Here is a 15486-nt window from a genome sequence, read left to right on the forward strand (position 1 = left end):
TAGTGGTATGCTTTGGCGCCGGTGGTTTGGATGTCGGTGTGACCGATGACGTTGTCTTTTTCGGTGGCGGCACCGTGGGTTAGCCGACTCGAGCCCGAATCGCCTGCAGGCTTAGTTAGCTTCTTAGCTGGGCCCGAAGGTGGGGCAGTAGAAGCAGTGTGTCTGTGTGCACCCGAGGGCGAGGGTGTGACCGGGGCCTTCTTTGGGTGTGTCGAGGAAGGGTCGGGGTCGACGGTCTTACTTACGACCCGCTGTGCTGGAGTGATGTCCTCGACTTCTGAATCTTCTGCCCCGGAGTTGCTATCGACGTCGTGTTCTGGGACGTCGACGCCTTCGTCAAAGATGTCGTCTGGAATCGGAGCTGCAGATCGAGCCATTGTTCTCCTAGCTCTTCGGTCCCGGATGGTCTTTTTGGAGCGGAAAGAGGCACAAGCGGAACAGTCTCTGGCCTTGTGCTCCGGGGAGAGGCAAAGGTTACACACTTCATGAAGGTCAGTGTGGGGAAACTTCGACCCATATTGAGGACACTTTTTAAATGGCGTCCTTTCCATGAGCTGGAGTCGAGGCCTAGTTAGGCCCGAAAGCCGCGGACGATGACCAGAATCGAAATCTTCGGTGTTGAAGAGTAGCGTCGACTGGTAAAGCATTCAAAACAAATTTTCAGTAAGTTGGTGAGGATTGCGGGCTGAAGGAAATCAGTTCCAACAAGGAGCGCTGGAAACACATCAGAGCCCGGTGGCGGAAAAAAACAATCTGGGGATGGAGCCGATGCCCATGCGCAGTATCATCCAAAGGAGGAGTCACCTATCCGGTGACTTCCAAAGACTTTTCTACAACAAAACAAACTGCAAATATCCGGGCCCAACACTAGGTGGCCATCTATGCACAGTGTGTAATCTGCAGCTCATATGCCTCGAACATATTGCTTATCCACACATTGAAATATGAATGATTCAGGGTAAATGCTAACAGGGAATATCTAATCTTACCAAATCACAGGCTAAAAGGGCCAATTCGACAATATACTACCAAAGGGATGCCAGTGCAAACAGGATCTATCAAGAGCCGGCAGTTGGGCACAAGCCTTAAATAGAAACTCATTAAGAAAAGTTCTTCTCACAAACCAAATATAATCTAGGGTAAGTTGCATTAAATTGTGATCTACAGAATCCAGTTTTCCAGAGGTAAAGATGCCTTTCCTGCGATTCCTAGTCTATGCTTGAATCATTATTTGAGCTCTCTTACCTGCCTTCATCAATGAAGTCCACAACAACCGTGCTCAGGATAAACAGAATGAGCAGGGCAATGAACATGTGATAGATTGTTCGGATGTGGTTGACTTCGAAAAGTTCACTGCAGAGACACAAGGAAAAAGACAAATTACAATTTGAAGAATACTTTACAGAGATTCAAAGGCAGAGACCTGGTCACATTCAAATCAGCACAGTTCAAAAGCCATCAACCTACCTGTCACAGTCCGTTATCACAGACAATGCTGCACAGTCAAATTCTGTTACAAGACTTATCTGACAACAGAGGATGTTGTAACTTCAAATCCATTTACAAGACACTTTGGACATCAGCGGCACTCCAGGGTCAACAAGACTCAAAAATCAGCACAATGCAGAAATAAATCTGTTAACTTTTGTTGGAAGACACATGGCGTCAAGTCAAGTCAAGTCATAATTTATATAGCGCACTACATACCCAGAGGGTCTCAAGGCGCTTTAGGAAGGGGGGAAGGTTTACTTATCGAATATCCAGGTTTTAAGCTGTTTTCTGAAGGCTAGGTGGTTTTGAGTGAGGCGGAGGTGGGTGGGGAGGGAATTCCAGGTTTTGGCTGCTAAGTAGGAGAAGGATCTTCCCCCCATGGTGGCTTTGTGGGTGCGTGGGACGGTGGCGAGGGCTTGGTTGGACGAACGCAGCTGGCGGGTGTGGGTGTAGAAGGAAAGGCGCGTGTTGAGGCAATCCGGTCCGAGTTCGTAGAGGGCTTTGTGTGCGTGGGTGAGGAGACGGAAAGTTATCCTTTTGTTGACGGGGAGCCAGTGCAGGTCTTTCAGGTGACCGGAGATGTGGTCTTTGCGAGGGATGTCTAGTATGAGTCTGGCTGAAGCATTTTGGATGCGTTGGGAGTTTTTTCTGCAGTTTTGCGGTGGTACCGGCGTAAAGGGTGTTTCCGTAGTCCAGACGGCTAGTAATCAGATCGTGGGTGACCGTTTTTCTTGTTTCGGTGGGGATCCAGCGAAATTTTTTTTGAGCATGCGTAGGATATTGAAGCATAATGATGAGACGGCGTTGACTTGTCTGGTCATCGAGAGTGAGGAGTCCAGGATGATGCCCAGGTTCCGTGCGTGGTCCGTCGGTATGGGGGCTGTTCCTAGGGCCGTTGGCCACCAAGAGTCGTCCCATGCAGAAGGGGAAGTACCTAAGATTAGGACTTCCGTTTTGTCCGAGTTCAGTTTCAGACGGCTGTGCTTTATTCACTCGGCTACTTCTTTCATCCCTTCATGTAGGTTGGTTTTGGCGGTGATTGGGTCTTTGGTGAGTGAGAGGATCAGCTGAGTGTCATCAGCGTAGGAGATGATGTTGAGGTTGTGTTTTCGTGCGATGGTTGCGAGGGGGCTCATGTAGACGTTGAAGAGGGTGGGGCTGAGTGATGATCCTTGCGGGACGCCGCAGATGACTTCGGAGGCCTTTGACTTGAAAAGGGGGAGGCGGACTCTCTGAGTTCTTCCAGCGAGGAACGAGATGATCCAGTCCAATGCTTTTCCTTGAATTCCGATGTTTAAGGCGTTGTATCAGGGTGCTATGGCAGACTGTGTCGAAGGCTGCAGAGAGGTCAAGGAGGATGAGGGCGACTGTGTCTCCGTTGTCCAGTAGAGTTCGGATGTCGTCTGTAGCTGCGATGAGGGCGGTTTCGGTGCTGTGTTTGGCACGGAAGCCAAACTGTGAGGAGTCGAGTGATTTGTTGGTTTCGAGGAAGGCGGCGAGTTGATTGTGGACGGCTTTCTCAATGACTTTGGCAGGAAATGGGAGGAGCGAGATGGGGCGGTAGTTTTTGAGTTCGGAGGGGTCAGCTGTAGGTTTCTTCAGAAGGGCGCTGAGTTCGGCGTGTTTCCAGCTTTCTGGGAATGTGGTGGAGTTGAAGGAGCAGTTGATGAAGTCTCGGAGATGGGGTGCGATAACGGAGTTTGCTTTGTTGAAGATGTGATGGGGGCATGGGTCTGTCGGGGATCCTGAGTGGATGGAGTTCAGCAGGTGAATGGTGTCTTCTGTGGTGATTAGGTTCCAGTCGAAAAGGTTGTTCGGAGGAGGTACAGGTTCTGAGGTGAGTGGGGTAGACTGGTTTACAGGTTGGTTGTCAAAGCTGTTATGAATGTCGGCGATTTTGTCATGGAAGAATGAGGCGAGGGAGTCGCAGAGGACTTGAGAGGGGGTGATGTCGTTTGAGCTGGCGGTGGGGTTAGTGAATTCTTTGATGATGTTGAAAAGTTCCTTGCTGTTGCGAGTGTTGTTGTCTAGTCGGTCTTTGAGTGCTGATTTCTTGGCTGTTCGGATTAGTTGATGGTGTTTGCGGGTGGCGTTTTTGAAGGCGGTTTGGGTGATATTGTTTGGGTGTTTTTTCCAAGTTTTTTCAAGGGAGCGACATAGCTTCTTGGATTTCTTGAGGTCATCGTTGAACCAGGGGGCGTTCTTGCTTCCTTGCTTGATTTGATGTTTTTTCAGGGGTGCTAGTTTGTCGGCGGTTTGGGTTAGCCATTGTGTGAGGTTGATAGCGGCTTGGTTAGGGTTCGTTGAATAGGCAGGTGGTTTTTGAAGAAGCGATGAGGAGATCTGGTCGATGGTGATTTTGTTCCAATTTCTTCGCAAAGTTGGTTGAGGGTGGTTGTGGATCGTGGTATTGTTGTAAGTGAAGTGGACGCAACTGTGGTCCGTCCAGTGGAGGGGTGTGGTGTGAGTGAAGGAGATGTGCTTGCTGGAAGTGAAGATAGGGTCGAGTGTGTGTCCTGCGCAATGAGTGGGGATGTTGACAAGTTGTTTGAGTCAGAGATTGGCGAGATTGTCCAGAAGGGTGGCAGTGTTACTGTCGTTGCTCTTTTCCAGATGGAAATTGAGGTCTCCCAGTAGAATGTATTCTTCCGAGGGGAGGGCGTGTGGGGTGATGAAGTCAGTGATGATGTCGCTGAATTTTGTACAGGGTCCTGGTGGCCTGTAGAGGAGGGTGCCTCTGAGTGTGGTCTTGGGGTCGGTGTGGATCTGGAAGTGAAGGTGTTCGGCGATCGCGAGGTTGTCTTCTGAGCTAATTGAGACGCGTATGGTGTTCTTGTGGACGATGGCGATGCCTCCTCCTGTTTGGATGGGGCGGTCTTTACGGATGATCTTGTAGCCGTCCGGGATGGCTATGGTGATGTTTAGAGCAGAAGAGGCATTTATCCAGGTTTCTGTTAGGAAGGCGATGTCCGGAGAAGGTGTCTAGTAGATTCCAAAGGTCGATGGCGTGTTTGTGAACCGACCGGGTGTTGAGAAGGATGCATTTAAGGTGGTTGGTGTCGGGTCTCTGTTTGGTGTTCGTGGGTTTGGTGTGCGTCTTGATGCAGGAGAATTTGCAGGGGTGGCAGGTGAAGGTTCCATGGGTGTGTCCAGGTGCTGCTTAGGCGCAGTTAGGGAGTCGGCCGGGGTTAAGTGCTAAGAGGGTGGAGGCGTCGTATGTAATGCGGGAGGGGTGGGTGATGCGGGGACCAGGGGGTTTGGCGCTGGGCGCGGTCTTGGCACGGACGGGCGTAGACGGGCTTACCCTTGGCGCACCTTCGGCGCGGACGCTGCACGTTGGTTCATCTGTCTTAAATGGAGAGTGGAGGGGGGCGGAGCGTGGGAGGGTCGGCAGGGAGGCGGGAGCGGGGAGGAGACACGGGCCACAAGTAAACACCACAACCAAATGGCCGAAATCGAAACCGGGGTACAGCCGGAGTGCGAGCAGAGGTAAAGTTGCACAGAATACACAAAAACACTTTTAGGCTGTTTTAAAAATCGCAGCAATGCAAGGCCAATGATTAATAATTAATATAAGATCCTAACGATACCAGGCGCTATGTGCAGTTCAGGCGCTGTATCAGGGCAGGCAGCGCTGTATCAGGGCAGGCAGCGCTGTATCAGGGCAGGCAGCGCTGTATCAGGGCAGGCAGCGCTGTATCAGGGCAGGCAGCGCTGTATCAGGGCAGGCAGCGCTGTATCAGGGCAGGCAGCGCTGTATCAGGGCAGGCAGGCGATGAGGTCAGCAAGGCTCAAGGCGTAGGTAGGTTAGGCAGAGAGCGAGGGAGCGACCGCTATGGAGCAGGTCCAGACGGTCACAAAGAGAGAGAGGGGCGAGTTTACTCTACCAGTGAGTGGGAGGGTCGGCAGGGAGGCGGGAGCGGGGAGGAGACACGGGCAACAAGTAAACACCACAACCAAATGGCCGAAATCGAAACCGGGGCACAGCCGGAGTGCGAGCAGAGGTAAAGTTGCACAGAATACACAAAAACACTTTTAGGCTGTTTTAAAAATCGCCGCAATGCAAGGCCAATGATTAATAATTAATATAAGATCCTAACGATACCAGGCGCTATGTGCAATTCAGGCGCTGTATCAGGGCAGGCAGCGCTGTATCAGGGCAGGCAGCGCTGTATCAGGGCAGGCAGGCGATGAGGTCAGCAAGGCTCAAGGCGTAGGTAGGTTAGGCAGAGAGCGAGGGAGCGACCGCTATGGAGCAGGTCCAGACGGTCTTTATGCAGATGAGGGGAGGACTTCATTTGATCCAAAGAAAGATGCAGTGTGTGATTAACTTTTCTTAGAGCCAATTAACTTATTTCTCTAGCATTTCACTTTTATTGTAAACACTTCGAAAGCTCTGCCTCACTGACATTTCAGGTTCCATTATTGGCATTTGAGCAGCACAAATTCTGCCATTGGTATTGCTCTCGTAGAGATTTCAGCACTACAGGTCACACTTAAATATGTGTCTGAAGTTACTGTGGTAGCCCAGAATATCTGTCTTGTGATAGTGTATTATGTGCATTGTATTGCGTTGTGATTTTAGTTTAAAGCCTACCAGACAGTGCAGCGGTGTGTTTTGCTAAAGACGCCATGGGGACATTATGAAAGCTTCCCTGGGAATGCATTCCGTCCATTGCGGACCAATGGCTTTGTATTTTGCAAATGTCAGTTGCTAGCTTCATATTTGTTGGCTTTATGTGTTTTAGACTGTGCATCTTGAGACCGTCCCTTCCGTGGCGCTTAGCCTATTTACGTTTTTTCTCCACAAGTGCTTGCTTTTTGTAAACAAACCTTTAAATTTTGTTCGCATCTTGTCACATTTGCATTCAAAGACAGAGGTCAAATGTTAGGCTCTGTCTTCCGAGGCAGCTTAGGATTTACTTTTCTTTCTCCGACATCAAAGTGAGAGGATTTATGTGACAATCTTGCTGTGAAAGGAAAGAGTTTTTTCTAGCACACAACAAAATGTACATGTTTGTAAATGCACTGTATAGATATTTCATAATATATCAGAATTGGGAAAACACAAATGAAGCACTTTGTGTAATTCTATAGTGTTGTGGAAGCAAATATTTTATTATGATCATATCAATACACTAGGTGATGATTTTTCCACACACTGTTTGTGTGCTCTATACTTTAATCAGTAAAACTGTATGTGTATGGAAATGAAATGGTAATTTCAATTGAAAATGTGTGGTCTATAATGGGAGTGCACTCCCACACCATGAATACTTCACACTATAACACTCCACTCCATGACCCTCCTCCGCATGGGCAAAGTGGGAAATTTTCCAGGGCCCCCACTTCCAATGTCAATTTTTGTCATTCTTCAACAAATAATTCACTATTATTTGGCAACATAGGGATTGAAGTGGCTCTAAACAGGGGCCCCCAAAATATTTGTTGTCCAGGGCCCCAAAATCCTTAACATGACACTGACCTCTATAACACTAACGTTTAGTCATGCTGAACAGAAGCAAAGTTGGTGCACAACACGGCTTAAACACATTAGCAAAGCCAATAAGTCTTGCAAAGGCAAGACCTTTTGGTTTTGGCACTGTTTGTCAATTGAGAAGGTCGTGTTTATTCACTAAGCTACGGGCATATGATTGTGTGCCAAGGCAGAAGGGGCATTTTCAATTCATTGTGAATCTTCTAGGTCGATAAAAATCAGAAAACTACCTTGAGTATGAGGGATAGATAGAGATGAAGCACCACCATGTATATAACAAGTGTGCATGGCTCTACAGCAGAAGGTACACAAATCAAAGAGGGTTGGTAACCTTAAGTGTGGACCACAGGGGAACCGAATCACTCAATTTCAGCCCAATTGAAGGGTAGGAAATATAAATATATTTATATATAAATAAATATTGCAAAACAGCAAAGTATCCTTGACTTCTGCACATCTATGACAAACACTTTTGTCACTCAAAGGTATGCTGAGTGGCAATGAGCTGGAAAAGGACCGGTCGGTGGGATGTAAGGCAATAATGACAGAGGGACAAGAGAAGGCCCAAGCCTGTCCAATGATCAAATGCATATGCCTATCCAAGAATACAGAATAACACAACAAAACACAGGGTGACTCATGTCAAACAACAAGATAACAAGTATGGGGTGCACTAAAGGGCATCTTTGCTTAAGAAAAACCATTCTCATTTCCTATTCGAAACACACATCAGCTACTCAGAAGAGCGGTATAGCTTCAGGAAGACTAGTACTCCTTTGTTTTGTCCGTACTTCTCCAAGGAACTTAGCTTCTGAAAAAGGGATCAAAGTCCACTAGCAACAAATACCAGCTGACGCCAAGATATTGACCAATTTCTTTTTCCTTTTTCGCTTTGAAGGCTGAACACAAAAGTAATATAGTGCCTCAAGTCTTCAGCACCTGTTCCAAAGCCTAAAAGAAAAAGTTAGCTATCTTCGGTAATCGTTTTTCTGGTAGATGCGCTACTGCAGACTCCTCATCTTATGAATATCTCCAGGAATCAAAATGGATCCACAGAATTTTCTCAGGAATGCTCCAAAGCGCCGATAGATGTCACCATGTGACTCTGGTGACACCATACTTCCTGTGTGGCAGAGTTTTCCGGTAAAACATACCCGTTTCATACAAGCCAAGCCTGACTGTGTTCCAATATAAAGCACTAACTGTTTGGACATTAATTTCAGAATTGTAAGTTGTCTAAGTTCCACAAAAATAACAGAACTGAAACTTTTCCCCTAACAAAGCTTCAGGGCTACGTGCAGGGATTAGAGCTACAAGGCTACCATGCCTCTGACAAATCAGATTTCAAAGGTAAAAAGAAAAAGTTACATTTGCTAAAGCTGGAGGAAACATAAGAGAAACAAGTTCATTTTCCACTTTCCAGAGAGGAGGAGATGGCATAAAGGAACGGGAGCATCAGGAGGAGGCAGACAAGAGGGAGGATTGCGAAGCAGGGCATGTTGAAGTCTCATATCTGACCTCCAACCCTTTATAAGATATATATACAGCATGCCATGAAAATAATTAAGGAATTCCAATAACCATTCAACCAATGTCAGAACCATGAGAATCATTAGGCCGAGTCCACACGTAGATATTAGGTGGGGACTACAACGAATCAAAAAGGGAATGTACAGACATGTGATGAAATAAGCTTTGGGGTTTCCCAATGTTAATTTTGTTTTATATCATGAATGCGGATTTTACCATAATTATTGGCCTCATTCTGATGCACAAGAATTATAGTATAATAAATAACTATACGTTTTAAAATCCCAACAATAGAGATCAGAATCTTTATATAAAGTTCCTCTAAAGAGTAGTTATTCCGACAAGGTTGTCTGACTCCTAACTATCCTTATCTGAAGGAGCACAACTAGTTAGCAAGGAGTGAGAGACACCTGCCAATTCTCCTTCTCTCTGAGGAGGTATTATTCCTCATGGTGCTCTGGAGAACAAACCGGGGTGCCCTCGCATCAGGTGTGGTTTACGACATCCAAATGTGACAGAAAGGAAAATCATATGAGCGTCATCCCTTGCGCTCTGAAGTCCTTTTCCTAATTCTCTTTCCACACTCTCAGACATGCAAGACAACAAAAAAATTGCAGGTGACAGTGTGGAAAAGCTAACTTAGAAACTTATGACGTTCAGGAAATCCATCCGCAGAACTGGAAGATGGGAGGGCATTGAGGAATCTGTGGTTAGATAAAATAAGACTAGATTTCATAGCAGTGCCTCCCAAAGGTGTAGAGTCTGGGGAGTGGACTCAGTTGGGCCTGGTTGTAAAGGTAGTACTATTTAGTGAACATTTGCATTGACAACCATGTAGGTGTCTACAAACAGCAGCGCACACTAGTCAGTGCTCTCCTAACAGCCTTGGCTCTAATAGAATGAGCCTGTAGGCTTTCGGGGACTTGCTCCTCGTCAAGTGTATAGTAGGTTTTAATGAACTAGACTATCCATCTTTAGAAGGTCTTTTCTCAACACAGCCTTCTCCTTCTTTCCTCCAGAAAATCCTACAAAGAGTTGGCCATCTGCACAATGGTCCTTTGTGTGGTCAATGTAACACCTTTTAGGGTTGAGCTGGTGAGATCTCTCCTCTTGCTTTGAAGGAAGAGTGAAACAAAAACCACTGGCAGAACGATGGATTGGCCAATGCCAAAAGGCAACACAACTTATATCAAGAAAGCCACCTGGACTCACCACACTAATGTTTCTCAACTGAAGGTGGAGTAAAGCAAACGCACCAAAAATTTCTGTATTTCACTTACACAGCAAGTAGTGGTGATGCCAATAAGGAAAACTGTTTAGGGAGTCCGTCTCAGTGACCAGCACAGGGTCAAAATGCATGCACATAAGAAATGTGCTTCTAACTTCCAGGCCCATTGGGGCAAGACAAAAGGCTTTGGGGGTGAAGTATGCTAGTCAGACTTTAAATATAAAGCATCTTAACAGATGATGTAGAGATGGTTGATCAGGCAAACAAAGGAATGATGAAACGGCTGATCAAGAACCCGCAACTGTGCCTACTGTAAGGCCTTGATGGGTCAGTGATAAAATAAAAATGCAAAATCTTATCGTATAGCATGCAGAGGGTTGGTATAACTAGCACCAAACTAGGCAATGAACTTCCCCAGCATAGATTGACTTTTCTAAATGGTGTCTGACTGGAAGAATAACAGACTTCTGTGGCTACCAGATCGAGCACATTTAATTGTCATTGCTAAATCTACACGTATTGAAGTGTAGTTTGCGGAGATTTGGATGCAGGACTCTGCCCTGCTGCTGATACAGGTGGTCCACCTCAAGTGCACCATACCCTACTGGCCCAATATGTGGACTTTTAAAGGACATGGACCCGATCAGTCCGGACTTTCTCTAGAACAAGGCAGGAAAGGCAGAAGGGGGGACGCATTTTAGAAACCAATGTTCTATCACAGTCAGAATGTACCTTATAGTAACTTTAATGGAGGAAACACCATGGTACAGTAGAGTTAACACTGCAGCTGGTGTCTAACAGATCTAACCAAGACATAACCACCTGATCAGAAATGCCCCTTGCACATTCTGGGTGGAGAATCCACTCTTAATCTACAGGCCAATATCTACTCACGAGTTTGCCCTGGTATTCGTAGACCCCGCCAGATGATTGGCTACAAGAAAGAGGTTCTAATGGTTAAACTTCTACTTCAGGCGTAGGGCCTTCTGGGAAAGCACCCCCATGCACCCGTTCTGCCCTGCTTGTTGCAGTACTATATGGTTACTGTGTAGTCTGTAAGATTCTGCAGCACAGCCCCCCCCCCCCCCCCTTTTGGATGGCAGAGAGGTTTTCAGGCCCAAACGGAATGCCCAAAGCTCAAAAAAGATAGATGTGGAGAAGGCTCTCACTAGATACTAGAGGCCACTAATCGCCACCTCTCGCATTTGACCCCACCCAGCAGTGACGCAATTATCACAACCATGAAGCCTGAGTGGGGAAGGGTGAGTGGCCTAACGCAGGTCAGTATGACGTTTGTCTACCACCACAGAAGATACTGAGCCATCTCCTGCAAGATCTGGATGGAGTCAGAGGGTCAGCACTGATGCTGGACACACTGAAACTAAGAGGTTCCTCTGCAAGATTCAAGAGAATAGGAGTCCAAGAAGCCTTGGCAACATAAGCATTGAGACCATGATTGAGCCTGAAACACTGGATCATATCCTGAATGTCTCTGAGGAAAGACTTTGAACCTGGACAGCCCTAATGAAGGGGAATCCAATGTGTGTTAGACAGGTGGCACTTTGGCTTGCTGATGGAAAACCCCAAAATGTCAGTGGTTCGCCCATAGGTGGTCCACAACCAACTATGGTGAACCCGCCTGGATCAGCCATTTGTCAGAGTTACGTGAACTTAAGTTCAGAGGACTAATGGCTTAATGTGTCTGCAAGACTGACACCAAATCAGAAATAAGTGTCTAAAAATAAAAGCAGTGGCTACAACAACACTGGTGACACTCATCTACTTTTGAGTAATGTATAAGCACTATGTACTCCATCTACCAGAATGGAATGTGGGAGTTGGTGGCCAGTTACTGCCAATGTGACTCCTTCCTGTGTCTGTGTCTAAAAACTGACTACGTTTTATTCCCAGAAAAGAGTAGGGATGCAGATGAGGTGGACATTTGAAAAGGGCAATGGTGTATTCAGTTTTTGGGTTTTGAAACCAAACTGTTGAAACAAGACCCTTGAGGGTGTTTTAAGGCTGTTGTAATTTGTGGCGGTTTTGCACTGGAAAAAAGGCAGCGAGTACCAGACTCAGCAAATGCACTCATGTTGTCTCTTCCCGCACCCTCCCTCTATCTATGTCTCTCCTTCCCTCCTCTCTCAATGTACTGAGACTGAACTATTTTGACTGATGCCCGATGGAGCTACCTGATTAAGCTATAGGGGAGATGGGCTGTGGATTCCCTCCTTGGTCGTCACCTACCCAGTGGGTCCTTAGACAGACTTCCTTTCGTCTCTCCCCTTATCCTCCCTTTCTCACCTCCCCTGCCCCCTCCACTACTTTTCTCTCTTCTTTCTCTCCTCTCCTAATGTATTATCTTTTTTTTAATGTATTTTGTAATTGTTAATCTTTTTCTGTTACATTGTTGATTTTCATTTAAAGCGCTCTGATACCTTCGGGTCTAGCCAGCGCTATATAAAACCCTTTAAATAAATAAATAAATAGATAGGAGTTCCTAGAGGGCTCACTGTTGTCATTAAAATTGCCCAACTGTAAGAAACAATTACAACCTTATACCACAGTCATATTAGGAGGAGATGATGGTATTTATAGTTGGCACCACAACAGAAGGAGGAAGAAGTGAAAAAATGTAACTGACGGATGTGAGGTGCAATAAGCCGGATCTTACAACAGTACTTACTATGAAGGGGAGGGATTAGATGAAGCCAAAATACCATATGGGTAATGGCACCAAATGCCTCACAAGAAGCAAAGCTAAAGGAGTTCGATTCAAAGGTTGGGCGACTTCAATGAGAAGAACGTCAGTCCCTTAAAGTCAACTTCAGCCACCTGGTGCATTTCAATACAACTTCTGGATGAAAATGACAAATGACGTTAATGGGGTAAGAAGGAAGGGAACCGAATTCTTTGACACCCAAGATCAATCAAAGAACTTGCAAGTATTTCATGACAGACACTTACTCTGAGGGTCTTATACTCCACATACCAACTGCAATCCTAAGACCTTCGAGAAGGACGACTAGGATGGATTCTGTGCCTCAAAATAAAAAGAATTGTCAAAAGAGTTAACATCTGGTGAACATGAACCAATTCGGTTGTCACTTTGGTTAGGAGTTCAGCTACCAATGGAGTGTTTTAGATGGGTTAGGCTAGTTATGATTTGCATTTTTTTTTTACGAAAAAGAGAACACCATTATTTTATTAAGAGCATTGGCACAAATCGAAGGGCGACATGAATATTTGCAGATCATAGCAACTAACTGTAGCTAGCAAATATGAATGTTGGAGCTCTTCATGTGTTTAGCCTCAAGGAAAAGGGCTATATGAAAAAAAAAAAATCATACATGCTGCCACCGAAGACCGCAAAACAATTTTCCAAATTGAGGCAGCTAGCAGAGTGCACCAGTCTACCCACAGGCTGAATAAAGGAAACCAAAAACTTTTGGCATAGCTTCCACATTTAATAATCACTCCTTCCTACATACACACAACCGCAGAGACCAAAGGGATTGGAGACCCAAAGTTCTCACCCACAGAGCAGCAGAGATCACTATTAGACAGAAACTTTAATACTCACTCAAGTAAGGATCGCCTTGATATGAAGAGCTTCCCATGCTCGATAGGTGCTCTGGTGCCTCTGTGGGAAAATAATTCATCCAATCAGAAAATAAATGCAACAAGAGGCAACAGAACAGTGAAGCGATGCGATGGAAAATGGGTACAGGAGAGGAAAGATCCGAACAAGAGATTGGAGAAGAAAGGAGGGTGGGGTTGAAGCTAACCGAGATAAGGGATGACAATTAACAAGGAAAAAAACAAAAGAGAAAGGAGAAGCCAGGAAAGTAACAAGAGGATTTGGCATACAAATGGAGTGAAAAAATTTCCATTAGAGGAGATAAAAAGGAGGTGGAGTTTGATACATGAGGAATAATCGGGATCGCAAAGGAATAATGAAAAAAGATAAATGACAAGGAAAAGACAACGGGCAACAGTGAAGCTAGAGAAAGAACAACCAAAGCTAAAACAGTAAGGGGAAGCTTAGTGAAGGAGAAAGTGGATGGAAAGGACAAGGACAAAGGAGGGGGAGAAAGTAGAAAACAGTGAAGAGGATGTGACACAAGAAAAACCAGGGTAGAGGAAAAGAAAAAACACATGTTCAAGAAAAGGAAGGCAAGAAGAGGAAGAGAAGCCAAATGGGGGCAAATGAAACGGAGGGTCACTAGATAAACATAATATAGGAAGGACAAGGGGCGAGAAAAGTGAGAATAAGAGGGGGACAGGAAATATGCACAATATGGTAGAGTTAATAGTTCAGAGGAGGGAGAGTGTTAAATCATGAGAAGTGGAGGGACAAGAGTAAGGAAAAAAGTGAAATGCAGCCAACTTTGGGGGAGCTCTACTCTCTTAACGATAATGCAATCTGCATTTTATTTGCTGGTTACATATTGCACCTTTTTGGCAATAGGAAATGTGCAACATTCGTTTAACACAAAAAAATGATTTATTTACTCTGAAACAAAAAGGTGATAACTGAGCTGTGTCGAAACATGTCAGGATTTTTTAAACAGGCACAGGGTAAATCCTAAACAAATGATAACATTGGCAGATTCTTTTTTTCCAATGAACTTGTAATCAAGCTCCTTACTTTCACAAATTTGTATTAGGATGTGTTTTAATCCAATGTGGTTATTCCGAGAACGCACTGATTTAACTAAAATTAAATTAATGCCCAGACTAAAACATAATGCTTGTGGTACATGGAAACATCTGGAATTCAGTTATTTTCTACACTAAACATTTCAGTTAATTGGACTTCTCGTGGGGTTTTCAAAAGACCAGATATGTTTTAGCATTATGGGGAAGACTCCTTTGAAATATCTCACACTGTTGGGCTACTACCCATTTTATACCTGCCACTATTATGGCCTGAAATAAATAGTGCCAAAGGCTGGGTACATGCTTTCCCCTAGCAGGTAATTTTTCCAGTGTGATAATTACTTATTAGGATATGAGGGATAGATGAGAGCTTTGAAAATGCTTGACTTTTTACAATGGTCAGGCAATGGCATTGTTATTGCACTCAAGACCTTCGTTGCAACTAGCAAACATACTAATAAAACAAGATGTCATATAATGACTATAATACAGAAAGAAACTTCAATTATTAAGCACAACACATACTCCACTACCTCAAACAATCACAAAACCAGCTACTCCACGTTTATAAAGCCACACCTATAAATCATCAAAAGGAAGCAAAGCCTGTCCCACTATTACTGCATGCTGTCACTTCCTGGATTTTCCAGGTGGAAGCGCAAATCTCCATACTTGCTCACACCACGTAGCCTACCGTTCCGCTTTCCCAGTCACCAGGGGTTACAACAGAGGGTTACAACAGAGCATTACACCATGAAGACAACAGATCTGTGATCAACAGGCTACCCAAGAGCAGGTGAACATCTTTTAAACAAAGACAGGCCAAGTCTGAGCTTGATGGAAATGCTGAGAAGACCGACCTTATCGGAAACTGACTTTCTCAAGATTTAGTCAGGCACTAATACACGAAATTCTTCTCAGTTATACATTGTGAAGACATTAAGCGGTGTCACCTGACTTGCAGATGTACAGAAAGTCAAGAGGAGAAAGGAAAGCCAGATCTGTGGATTCAGTACGAAGATGAGCATTGTGTATCCTTAGTCTGAGCCTTATCTCCGTATAGTGTCTCAAGGCACAG

The 15486-nt window shown here is 45.2% G+C and overlaps 1 protein-coding gene across 3 annotated transcripts in view; it reads right to left on the reverse strand.

The window, feature by feature from the left end:
• SOAT1 (sterol O-acyltransferase 1) overlaps window positions 1–15486 on the reverse strand; it is a 238058-nt gene that overhangs the window by 82921 nt on the left and 139651 nt on the right. For all 3 annotated transcript variants that reach the window (XM_086955365.1, XM_086955372.1, XM_086955378.1), the window contains 2 exons: window positions 13330–13389; window positions 1246–1353 (listed from right to left, as the gene is read on the reverse strand). In XM_086955365.1, coding sequence (XP_086811491.1) covers window positions 1246–1353; window positions 13330–13389 — 168 coding nt within the window. The remainder of the gene's footprint in view (window positions 1–1245; window positions 1354–13329; window positions 13390–15486) is intronic.

This window comes from Lissotriton vulgaris, chromosome 1_1 (genome assembly GCF_964263255.1).
Source record: "Lissotriton vulgaris chromosome 1_1, aLisVul1.2, whole genome shotgun sequence".
Taxonomy (NCBI): Eukaryota; Metazoa; Chordata; class Amphibia; order Caudata; family Salamandridae; genus Lissotriton; species Lissotriton vulgaris.